The sequence below is a fragment of the Palaemon carinicauda genome, chromosome 42 (genome assembly GCF_036898095.1).
Source record: "Palaemon carinicauda isolate YSFRI2023 chromosome 42, ASM3689809v2, whole genome shotgun sequence".
In the NCBI taxonomy this organism is placed as follows: domain Eukaryota; kingdom Metazoa; phylum Arthropoda; class Malacostraca; order Decapoda; family Palaemonidae; genus Palaemon; species Palaemon carinicauda.
Genome location: NC_090766.1, coordinates 33,952,438 through 33,965,726, shown reverse-complemented (window position 1 = coordinate 33,965,726; position 13,289 = coordinate 33,952,438). Strand labels below are relative to the sequence as shown.

The following is a 13,289-nucleotide window of genomic DNA, read 5'->3' as shown; positions in this document are numbered from 1 at the left end:
CATCAACATACAAGTTAAACAACCACGGCGACATCACACATCCCTGTCTCGGCCCCACTCTCACCGGAAACCAATCACTCACTTCATTTCCTATCCTAACACATGCTTACTACCTTTGTAGAAACTTTTCACTGCTTGCAACAACCTTCCACCAACTCCATATAACCTCATCACATTCCACATTGCTTCCCTATCAACTCTATCATACGCTTTCTCCAGATCCATAAACGCAACATACACCTCCTTACCTTTTGCTAAATATTTCTCGCATATCTGCCTAACTGTAAAAATCTGACTCATACAACCCCTACCTCTTCTAAAACCACCCTGTATTTCTAAGATTGCATTCTCTGTTTTATCCTTGATCCTATTAATCATTACTCTACCATACACTTTTCCAACTACGCTTAACAAACTAATACCTCTTGAATTACAACACTCATGCACATCTCCCTTACCCTTATATAGTGGTACAATACATGCACAAACCCAATCTACTGGTACCATTGACAACACAAAACACATATTAAACAATCTCACCAACCATTCAAGTACAGTCACACCCCCTTCCTTCAACATCTCAGCTCTCACACCATCCATACCAGACGCTTTTCCTATTCTCGTTTCATCTAGTGCTCTCCTCACTTCATCTATTGTAATCTCTCTCTCATTCTCATCTCCCATCACTGGCACCTCAACACCTGCAACAGAAATTATATCTGCCTCCCTATTATCATCAACATTCAGTAAACTTTCAAAATATTCCGCCCATCTTTTCCTTGCCTCCTCTCCTTTTAACAACCTTCCATTTCCATCTTTCACTGTCTCTTCAATTCTTGAGCCAGCCTTGCTTACTCTCTTCACTTCTTTCCAAAACTTCTTCTTATTCTCTTCATATGAATGACCCAATCCCTGACCCCACCTCAGGTCAGCTGCCCTCTTTGCCTCACGTACCTTGCGCTTTACTTCCACATTTTTCTCTCTATATTTTTCATACTTCTCTATACTATTACTCTGCAGCCATTCTTCAAAAGCCCTCTTTTTCTCTTCCACTTTTACCTTCACTCCTTCATTCCACCATTCACTGCCCTTCCTCATGCTGCCTCCAACAACCTTCTTTCCACACACATCACTTGCAATCCCAACCATCTATTATAAAAATAATATTATTACATTATTATTATTATTACTAGCTAAGCTACAACCCTAGTCTGAAAAGCAAGATGCTATAAGCCCAAGGGCTCCAACATGGAAAACTAGCCCAGTTAGGAAAGGAAATAAGGAAATAAATAAATGATATAAGTAGTAATGAATAATTAAAATGAAATATTTAAAAAACATTAATAACATTAAAACAGATATTTCATAATATATAAACTATAAAAAGACTTATGTCACCCTGTTCAACATGAAAAGATGAAATTTTAAGCAATAACTTGAAAGATCAACCTACATCACCGGGTAAAATTCTGGTAAGGTACGACGTGAGAAAAGCGTTGTTAGAGAAAAGGTTCTCCTGATGTGGTGGCGTCTGGGTGAAGTGACCCAGCTTAGCTCGGGAAAACTGAACACGAAGCTTCTCCTTAAGCTCTTCAACAGTTGAAGTGTTTGGTTTTACATCTGTAAAACGATCAGTTTATTAGACATATTAAGGAACATCAATTCTATTCGGTGAAAACAAAACGATTGCAATGTGACTACAATGCCATTCATTTAAAAAGTCGATGAATAAGTAACAGAGTATTCAACGACCAAACAGAATGATATACTGTATGATGATGATGATGATGATGATGATGATGATGATGATTATTATTACAAATTAGGCTATACCCCTAGTTGAAAAAGCAAGATGCTTTAAGCCCAAGGGCTCCAACAGGGAAAAATAGGAAGCAAGGAAATAAATAAACTACAAGAGAAGAACAAACAATTAAAATAAAATATTTAAAAAAACAGTAACAACATTAAATAAGATCCTTCAAATATATATATAAAAAAAATTATATTTTCATAATAAAATAAATTTTTGAACATACTTACCTGGTAGTTATATATATAGCTTAGTCCCTGACGTCACGGCAGAAATTTCAAAACTCGCGGCAATCGCCGATTGGGTAGCCAGGTGTACCACCGGTGCCCCCTCTACCCAGGTACCTGGAACCATTCCAGTCATTCCTCAGATCTTCCCTGCCCTTAATCTCTAGAGGGGAGGAGGATGGGAATTAAATTATATATAACTACCAGGTAAGTATGTTCAAAAATTTATTTTATTGCAAAAATATCATTTTTAAACATCTGACTTACCTGGTAGTTATATATATAGCTGATTGACACCTTTGGTGGAGGGTCAGAGACAGCCAACATTGTTGAAATTTACCTAAGAGTTAATAAACAAGCTTAAGGGTTGGTACCTGTTAAGGAAGCTGACTTCAATGAATTCCTGCCTCATTATGTCCGCTTTCCTTGCGAGATCCAGCGATCCACCCAGGGGGCTGAAGACCTCTAGGAGCTGTCAAACCGGTGTATAACCTTTATGTGACAGGACCTCCTCCAATACCCTTGTTCCGGGCGGTCCCAAGGAACAAACTGACCACCTGACTAAAATCAATGATTGTGGAAGACTGCGTCCAATCTCCACAAACAACCATAAAAATACAATAGTTCCAAGAGAAGAAAAGGGTATTAGATTACGGGAATGTAGTGGTAGATCCTTGTCCCACTACTGCACTCGCTGCTACGAATGGTCCCAGAGTGTAGCAGTCCTCATAAAGAGTCTGGACACGTTTCAAATAGTGTGAGGCGAATACAGATTTACTCCTCCAGAAGGTTGTGTCCATAATGATTTGCAATGATCTATTCTGCTTGAAGGCTACAGAAGTTGTCACAGCTCTAACTTCATGTGCCTTGACCTTCAAAAGCTTGAGGTCTGCCTCACTACAATGTGAATGAGCCTCCCTTATTAAGAGCCTGATGAAGAAGGATAGTGCATTCTTAGACATCTATAACAAAGGCTTCTTGACTGAGCACCAAAGTGCTTCTGACTTGCCCCGTAACTCTTTCGTTCTTTCCAGATAGAACTTCAGGGCTGTTACTGGACACAGGACGTTCTCTAATTCCTCTCCAACCCCATCCGAAAGGTTCGGAATCTCAAAAGTCTTGGGCCAGGGTTGAGAAGGGCGTTCGATCTTAGCAAGAAAGCCTAGCAGTAAGGAGCAGATAGCCTTGTTATTTCTAAAGCCTACGTTCTTGTTGAAGGCATGAATCTCACAGACCCTTTTTGCTGTCGCCAGACTGACCAAAGAGAGAGTCTTCATGGTGAGGTCCTTAAATGATGCTGAATGCAAGGGCTCAAACCTGTCACTCATTAGGAACTTCAGGACTATATCCAGATTCCAAGCTGGCGATTCCTGATGTCGTTCCTTAGTCGTTTCAAAGGATTTGAGAAGATCCTGGAGGTCTTTATTATTAGAAAGGTCCAAATACCTATGCCTGAAGATGGCCGCTAACATGCTCCTGTATCCCTTGATGGTTGAAGTTGAAAACCTATGTTTCCTTCTAAGGAATTTCAGGAAGTCAGCAATCTGAGTCATAGAGGTACTGGAAGAGGAAACAGAGTTGACTCTGCACCATTCTCTAAAAACCTCCCACTTGGATTGGTAAACCTTGATGGTAGAAGACCTCCTTGCTCTTGTAATCGCTCTAGCTGCCTCCTTCGAAAAACCTCTAGATCTTGTGAGTTTTTCGATAGTCTAAAGGCAGTTAGATGTAGAGCTTGGAGGTTTTGATGGTACCTTTCCAAGTGGGGTTGTTTGAGTAGATCTACTCTTAATGGGAGGCTTCTCGGGGTGTTCACCATCTATTCCAGTACCTCTGTGAACCACTCTCTTGTGGGCCAAAAGGGGGCCACTAGAATCAATCTGGTTCCCTCGTGCGACACAAATTTTTGCATTACTTTGTGCACAATCTTGAACGGAGGGAATGCGTACACGTCCAGGTGGGACCAGTCTAAGAGGAAAGCGTCGATGTGGACTGCTTCGAGATCTGGCACTGGGGAGCAGTATGTCTCCAATCTCTTCGTCTTCGAGGTTGCGAACAGGTCTATACAAGGACGACCCCAAATCCACCACAGGTTCTTGCAAACCTCCTGATGAAGTGACCATTCTGTGGACAAAACCTGACCTCTCCTATTGAGACTGTCTGCCATCACGTTCCTTTCCCCTTGTTACAAGGGTTACATTCTTTTCTTTTGCCCAGTAAAGAAGTTCTCTCGCAGTCTCGTAAAGGGACCTCGAGTGGGTTCTGCCTTGTTTGGCTATGTAGGCCAACGCTGTAGTGTTATCGGCGTTGACTTGTACCACTCTGTTCAGGACTGACCCTTCGAAGCCTATGAGGGCCAACAGGACTGCCAACAGCTCTTCTGGTTTAAGTGGAGGATCTCCTGATCTTTTGTCCAGGAACCCAAGATCTCCAACTTGCCCAGTGTTGCTCCCCACCCTGAGTCCGAGGCGTCGGAACACAACACAAGGTCTGGGTTCCTCTGTTCCAGAGAAAGACCTTCTTGAAGCTTGACTGGGTCGTTCCACCACTGAAGGCAACTTTTTACGGATTCTGTAATGGGGATACATTTTGTCTTCAGTTCCTTTCCCTTGTCCCAACGTCGATTGAGGTGGAACTGAAGAGGGCGAAGATTCAGTCTTCCCAGGGAGACAAACTACTCCAACGAGGAGAGGGTTCCCAGCAGACTCATCCAATCCCTCACAGAACACTTTCGTTTCTCTAGAAAGCAATGAAGCTTCACCAGGGCTTGTTCTGTCCTTGAGGCAGACGGAAAAGCCCGAAAAACTCGACTCCGAATCTCCATCCCCAAATAAAGGATCTCTTGGGATGGTGTCAGTTGAGACTTGTCTCTGTTTATCAGACGACCCAGTTCTTCTGATAACCTCAACGTTATCTGCAGATCCTCCAGGCAGCGATTGTAGGAATGAGCTTTGAGTAGCCAGTCATCCAGATACAGGGAGGGTCTGATACCTCTTGAATGCAGCATACCCGCTACATTTGACATCACCTTCGTAAAGATTTGAGGGGCGGTGCTTTGGCCGAAACAAAAAGCACGAAACTGGAAAACTTCCTCCTTGTACATGAACCTCAGGTATAGCTTGAAGTTCGGATGGATGGGGATGTGGAAGTATGCATCCTGGAGATCTAAAGAGACCATCCAGTCATCCTTTCTTCCTGCTGCTAGAACTGATTTCGAAGTCTCCATAGAGAACTTTGTCTTCTGAACGAAGACGTTGAGAGCACTTACATCCAGGACTGGTCTCCATTCCCCCGAGTTCTTGGGAACCAGGAACAAGCGGTTGTAAAAACCTGGTGACCGCAAATCTCGCACCCTCTCTATTGCCTCCTTTTCCAATAAGAGACATTTGTTGTTGCATAGCCTGTATTTTTGACTCCTCTATATCTGGCCAAGAGATCTATCGGAGTTACTACTAAAGGGGGTTTCCCTAGCAAAGGGATTTTGTATCCCTCCTTTAGTAACTGTACGGACCAAAGGTCTGCTCCTCTCCTCTCCCAAGCTCGCCAGAAGTTGGTTAGTCTGGCTCCTACTGCTGTCTGAAGGCGAATGCAGTCAGACTCTGCTTCGCCCTGGTTTTGAGCCTCTTCTCTTTGCTCTCCTTCCCTCGGGTTTAGTACTACCCCTGCTGAAAGTTTTCCCTCGAAAGGGCTGCGAAACTTGATGGGATGGAGCTTTTTCCTTAGGTTTGCGGCTTGAGAAAGAAGTGGGCAGAACCTTCCTTGCTGTTTTAGACACCAAATCCTGTGTGGCCTTTTGGGCTAATGCGGAAGAGACCTCTCTGACCAGTTCTTGAGGGAAAAGGGAGGAAGAAAGAGGTACGTACAGCAATTCCGACTTTTGTATGGGTGTAACCCCATTAGCCAAAAAAAGAGCACATTTGGGCTCTTTTCTTAAGAACACCCGCCGAAAAAAAGAGCCGCCAACTCGTTGGACCCGTCACTTAAGGCTTTGTCCATGCTAGACATAATGTGGACGAGGCTTTCAGTGTCCACATCCTTCAAAGCATAAACCTTTTTTCCCAAGGCTCCCAGAGTCCAGTCAAGGAAATTAAACACCTCGAAAGCTCTGAAGATGCCTTTGAGAAGGTGAACCAGCTCCAACATTGACCAGAACACACTGGTTCTTCTCATGGCTGTCCGACGAGGGGCGTCCACCAGACTCGAAAAGTCTCCTTGGGCAGAGGCAGGAACTCCCAAGCCGGGAGCTTCTCCAGTCTCGTACCAAACGCTAGATCTGGAGGCCAATCTGGCCGGGGGAAAAGAAACAACAGTCTTTCCCTGGTCCTTCTTGGATTGCATCCAGTCCCCCATCATTCTCAAGGCTCTCTTAGATGAGCGAGACAACACCATCTTCATGAACAGAGACTCCTTCGACGCCTTCCCTAGCGTAAACTCTGAAGGCGGGGAACGAGGAGCAGCAGGAATAAAATAATTAGGAAACTCTTCGGTAAAAACTCTCATAAGTTTCTTAAATCCACCGAAGGATGAAGGGTCTTAGGATCTTCTCCTTCCGAGATTTCCTCTAAATGATCACTAGGGGAAAGGTGACCGTCCATACCTTCTTCCGACAGGTCTCTAATTGAGGTAGAGACGTCCTGTTTCCTAGGAGTCAACTCCTTAATATCCTGACTTCTGGCGACAAGGAGTCCAATATCATGACGCCTGGCGTCACGTTGTTCCAATGCTTGACGCTCGGAACTATGACGTTCGCGATCCTGACGCTCGGAACTATGACGTTCGCGATCTCGACGCTCGGTTTCATGACGTCCGAGGCTCTTACGCTCGGCGTCCCGACGTCCAACTCCTTGACGGTCGGCGTCATGCGTACCAGTCTCTCGACGCTTAGTATGATGTTCCTCCTTACGACGCTCGGCGTCATGGCTACCAGGTTCGCGAGGCTTGGTAAGCTGTTGCTCTACTCAACGCTCGGCGTCAAACATTATGTCTAAATCTTACAGCAGCGTTAGTAGCTTGACGTCCAAGGCTCTGACGCTCGGCGTTACGACGTCCAAGTTCTTGACGCTCGGCGTCATGACTTCCAAGGTTCCGATGCTCGGCGTCACGACGCCCAACTTCTCGACGCTCGCCGTCATGCCTTCCAAGGTTCTGACGCTCGGCGTCAAGACGTCCAACTTCTTGACACTCGGCATCATGACTTCCAACTACTCGACGCTTGGCGTGATGTAGTACAACTCCTTGACGCTCAGCGTCATGACCTTCTTGACGCTTGGCGTCATGGCGTTTAGAATTTTGACGCTCGGCATCATGACGAGCAACTCTCTTCTTGTCTAGCAGGAAGGGAAATACGTAAGATGCCAGCCCCATCTGTGAGCTGTGTCATTCGACGGCGAAGATAACACTTTTACCTCGCCTTTCCCATGGCAAGGGTGAGCGTCCTGGGAAGCATCAACTGGTACGCTCGAGGGGATGACTGCTCGGGGGCTAACGCCTCTCGCCTCCCTTTGCCTGTCGACATTCCTTCTCCCAGGGATTGGGGAGCTTGGAAGAGGTCCAGGGCTAGGAGAACGACAGGTCCGAGCAGCCGCACCCTCCACTGCACTGATTTTAGCACTGACACTTGTACTTTTTAACTTTCACATCAGACCATAATTTAAACCTGCCCGCTGCGAGAGATTCTACTCTTTCGTCAAGGGGTTGAATGAGAATTCAATAGGCTATACGATTAATATTAGTATTCCCAATATCGAAATATTTAATAACAATACAAAGTATTTTGTGGGATTGTATCGATCGTCAAGAGTACTACGTAGTGTAAATTTGACTGTACGCTAGTTTTAATCTCTGATAATAGATCGATGATTATCTAAAGAAAGTATAATAATAGGACAAATATTTTCTTAAAAATAATATACAGTATTTCCTTTTACATTATAAAAAATTAAATACTTTTGCTTTGTAAGTTAATAATTTCTTTTCATTCCTTGCAAGAAGAAGAAATTAATTTACATATTTTGCACGTCATTCTTCGTAGAGTTTATGTCACATGACTTGAGACGTCATAGTTCTGGCGGAATGATTTTCTTCCACCCTCATGTCTTTAAGAGTTGGTTCGTTAGTTTTTACAGTAGGGGGAAAAACTCCTGATCCTATCCCTTTCAAGCTTACGAACATAGCGATCATATACCAACCACTGACTCTCAGTCAAAATAAAACAAAACCCAAACGAGCGAAAGTCAAAACCAAAGTGTACTTCACCAAATTAACTGCAAAAAACACAGGCCAAAGCAAGCGAAATTCCAACGATGTCACCAGTAAGGCGGCAGGAAAGATCTGAGGAATGGTTCCAGGTACCTGGGTAGAGGGCGCACTGGTGGTACACTTGGCTACCCAATCGACGATTGCCGCGAGTTTTGAAATTTCTGCCATGACGTCAGGGACTAAGCTATATATATAACTACCAGGTAAGTCAGCTGTTTAAAAAAAGCAGCATATGTGTTTTATGTACAGTACATTAATGTTAATTTGTATGGAATCCAGTGCAGCATTATATTGAAATCCTTATGGAAGATTGCAAATACAGTATAAAATATCCTACAACAAGGAAACCTAAAGTGAAATTAAAGAATTTTTCCAGTCAGCATAATTAAAAGGGATTTTGACGTAGGAAAAATCTATTTTTGGGTGAGATAGCCATGTCGTCCTGATGGAAGTTCCTTCTGGCAACTTTCTACAGTATAATATTTCTGCGATTGATATTACAAAAGAATTACCGTCAGGTATCATAGGGTTCCAACCCCGGAGACGACTATCCGAAGATATCGTGTATAATCAGGGACGTATCCTAAGATAACCATAGATATCTGCACCCCAAACAGACCTTACCCAGTCTAATCCACTAAGGGGAGGGATAAATAAGGACCCCTTACACATCTTATCACCTTCCGGTGCTCCTATACGATCCCGCTTCACCATTCGTTTTTACGCAAATGGTGGCTACCGTGCGGTTGATTTTTGTGGGCACTTTTTTCACTGTTTTTGAAGCAAGTGATAAGTAAGAAGAACCACTGAAATATATATTCTAACTTTATTAAGGAACTAAATAGACCATGAAAGGCAAAGGTTGTTTCTGTGTTTGAACTTATATTTACCATAAGATGAAACATAGGCTATAAGGAAATCCAAGAAATGTCAGTGCTCGTTTACATTTACACAACTCAAGACCAATAATTAGTACTTGAGAAAATTTTGTGATAAAGGACATAAAAATCACATCTCTCCAAATCATTAACAAAATTAAAATCTGACAGTTTTCTATGATTATATACTGTATTTAAAGTTAACTAGACTGGCTCAAGTCTGTTGGGGTTGCAGATATCTATGGTTTCTACGGATATGTCCCTGATTATACACGATATCTTAGGATAGTCGTTCCGTGGGTTAGAACCCCATGATACCTGACGGTCATTCTCTTGTAATATCACTCGCAGAAATATTATACTGTAGGAAGCTGCCGAAGGGACCTTCGATCCAGACGACATGGCTATCTCACCCAAAAATAGATTTTTCCTATGTCAAAATCCATTTTAAAATTTACAATCAATTCAAAGATGAGTATTATAACTTCCATTGAAAGTACTCTACGTTGTAATAAAACTAAAACTCGCCTTTCTTGCGCTGGGAGGCAACGTGCTGACTTCCATATGTGGTGGTTGAAACCAACCTAATGACATTCGAACTCAAAAGTCTTGTTGTCCTTTTAATTTGGCTTTGTGGATGACACAACATCTTGAGCTGTATCAAAACCCAATGATATGAAGATCTGTGGAAAAGTATTTGACTCTAGTTAGACCTCTCCTAAATATACTAGGTAATCATTCACAATATCTATATTCTGTCTACTTCACTTATCATAAGATAAGATTAGTCACAGTTTTAAGATCAGATTATACTTTATTCATAAGGGTGAACAGCTTTACATTATAACAAAGAACAATAGACCTACTGTAATAACTACAAAATATGTCACTAGATCATTAGAAATAAAAAAAAAATTCTACAAAAAACAATCTAATGATTAATGCATTAATATAATCTAAGAATACAATGTGAAACACCATACATAATTATTTTTTTGTACCACAGATACAGACAAAAGGCTTACTGTAGCCTTAGGTTGCAGCCCCACTGATTCAGCCAGAGGGGGAGGTTGATAATTGAATTTAAAATGACAAATTCGAAGATAATTTGTATTTTTCCTAACCATACAAACCTTAGCTATTTACATTGGGTTTACCTTTTAGCGCAGCTGAAATGACGAGCCAATAGTTTTAACGAGGGTTAATTACCCCCGCGCTAGTTAGCGGGGGGTAGGGGAAGGGTAGCTTGCTACCCCTCCCCCCCCCACACACCGGTGACTTGCTTTACTTCACTTAGAGGTAGGACTTGACTTGGGGGTCAGGGATGGCGGGCACATATGTGTAAATAGCTAAGGTTTGTATGGTTAGGAAAAATACAAATCATCTTTGAATTTGTCATTTGTTCCGTAACCGAAATACAAACCACGCTATTTACATTGGGTGACTTACCCCTTAGGAAGGGTGGAAAGTCCCCAGCCTTACTGACTTCGGCTTACCCGGGGGCTCAATCCCTCAGTGAGCAGCACTAGAGAAAAGGAGCCCCTGCACCTCACAAGTTCCTAGCATCGCTAGGAACGAGTGGCCTACATAAGCAGTGTGTGGAGGAAAGTGTGACTCGTCCTATGAAGTTGACCTTGAGACCTTTAGATAGGAATCTAGGATAGGACGTTCCCAATACCACCTCGTCAGGGTATGGGGGACGCAACAGTGTTAAGCTTAATACTAGGAGCACAAAGAAGCATGGGTTACCTGCAGAGGTCGAGGTCAGCTATGCAAGGACCAGGATGCAGCTTCCCCAAGAGAGGGGAGAATGAAGAAAGAAGTAAGGGTCAGACATACTCTTTCATTCACGCAGACTAAGACCGGGTAACAACGCCCTCAACCTACTGCTACTTGTCCAAAAAGGAGCCTGAGGTTAGACCAGCTGTTGTGCAGCCACCACAGGGCCGATAGAAAACGTATCGAGGCTCCTGTGGGTCACGTCTTGCAGGTAGTGGGCTGTGAAGGTCGTCTGACGCTTCCAGACCCCAGCTTGAAGTACCTGCGTCACAGAGAAGTTTCTCTTGAAGCCCAGGGATGTAGCAACACCCCTGACATCGTGTGCCCTAGGGCGACGTGACGGAGGAGGGTCTGGATTCAAGGCATGGTGGATAACCCTTCGAATCCAAGCTGAGATGGTGTTCCTGGTGACCCTCCTCTTAGTCCTGCCTGTGCTCACAAACAAAGCTCGCACTTGAGGACGGACTGCAGCCGTTCTCTTCAAGTAGTGCCTCAGATACCTCACTGGACATAGTAGCAGCTGGTCTGAGTCGCTTGTTACAGAGCGGAGACTCGCGATCCTGAAAGAGTCGAAGCGAGGATCCGGCACTCCAGGATTCTGAGTCTTGGCAACAAACTCAGGGACGAACCTGAACATTACCTCCCCCCATCCCCTTGAATGGGCGATGTCGTACGAGAGACCATGAAGTTCACTAACCCGCTTGGCCAAAGCCAAAGCGAGTAGGAAAGCCGTCTTCCAAGACAGGTGGCGATTGGAGGCCTGGTGTAATGGTTCGAAGGGAGGTCTCTTAAGAGCCCTGAGGACTCGAACCACGTTCCAAGGAGGAGGTCTCACTTCCGACTGGGGGCAGGTAAGCTCATAGCTACATATGAGTAAAGAGAGTTCTAGCGATGAAGAAATATCCACGCCCTTCAGCCTGAAGGCCAAGCTTAAGGCTGAGCGATAGCCTTTCACTGCCGAGACAGAAAGGCGCATTTCTTCCCGCAGATAAACGAGGAAGTCCGCTATTGCTGGAATAGTGGCATCGAGTGGAGAGATACCCCTCCCACGACACCAACCACAAAAGACTCTCCACTTTGCTTGGTAGACTCCCTCAGAGGACCTTTGCAGGTGCCGAGACATTCTCTCCGCAACCTGTTGCGAAAAGCCTCTCTCCGTGAGGAGACGCTGCATAGTCTCCAGGCGTGAAGCCGAAGCGAGGCCACGGCCTTGTGAGGGACGCCGGAGTGGGGTTGTCTGAGAAGCTCGTGTCGTGGAGGAAGTTCCCTCGGGAGCTCCGTCAGGAGCTGCAGAAGGTCCGGAAACCATTCCGCGTGATGCCATAGCAGAGCTACCAGAGTCATCGAACAGTTGACCGATAGTCTGGACCTGTTGAGCACCATTCTCATCAGACAGAACGGTGGGAAGGCGTACACGTCGATGTTGTCCCACCGTTGCTGGAAAGCATCTTGCCAGAGTGCCTTGGGGTCCGGGACTGGGGATCAGTACAGGGGCAGCTTGAAGTTCAACGCTGTCGCGAACAAGTTCACAGTCGGGGAACCCCACAAAGTCAGGACTTTGTTGGCTATCTGAGGATCCAAAGACCACTCGGTACTCACTATCTGCAAGCCCTGCTCAGACTGTCGGCGAGCACATTCCTCTTGCCAGGAATGAAGCGAGCTGATAGTGTTATCGAGTGGATTTCGGTCCACCTCAGAATCTCTACTGCAAGATGGGATAGCTGCTGCGAAAAAGTGCCTCCCTGCTTGTTGATATAAGCCACTACCGTGGTGTTGTCGCTCATCACCACCACGGAGTGACCCGCCAGGGACCGTTGGAACTGCTGAAGAGCCAGAAAGACGGCCTTCAATTCTAGCAGGTTGATGTGTAGGCACTTTTCTGATTCTGACCAAAGGCCTGAGGCCCTCTGGTTCAGAACGTAAGCCCCCCACCCTTCTTTTGACGCGTCCGAAAACAAAGTCAATTCCGGGGGGAGGACGAGAAGACTCACTCCCTTCCGCAGGTTCTCGTCGACCAGCCACCACCGCAAGTCCGTCTGTTCCAAAGACCCCATCGGGATCAGAATGTCCGGAGAATCGGATCATTGATTCCACCGGGACTTGAGCCGCCACTGTAGGGATCTCATCCTGAGGCGGCTGTTTGGAACCAGACGAGCCAGGGAGGAAAGGTGACCTAAGAGACACAACCACGACTGGGCAGGGAGCTCTTCTCGCCTGAGGAAGGGTTCCGCCACCCTCCTCAGCTTTGCCATCCGGTCGTCTGATGGAAAGACTTTGTGGAGATTGGTGTCTATTAGCATGCCTAGATAAACCAGTCGTTGGGACGGCTGCAGAGAG

At 45.0% G+C, this 13,289-nt stretch overlaps 1 protein-coding gene across 2 annotated transcripts in view; it reads right to left on the bottom strand.

Moving 5' to 3' along the window:
• The window catches only part of LOC137633200 (acyl-CoA dehydrogenase family member 11-like), a 108,289-nt gene that overhangs the window by 87,671 nt on the left and 7,329 nt on the right, over positions 1–13,289 (bottom strand). For both annotated transcript variants that reach the window (XM_068365360.1, XM_068365359.1), the window contains exons 2-3: positions 9,702–9,856; positions 1,454–1,620 (exon numbers count right to left, since the gene is read on the bottom strand). In XM_068365360.1, coding sequence (XP_068221461.1) covers positions 1,454–1,620; positions 9,702–9,822 — 288 coding nt within the window. In that variant the 5' untranslated portion in view covers positions 9,823–9,856. The remainder of the gene's footprint in view (positions 1–1,453; positions 1,621–9,701; positions 9,857–13,289) is intronic.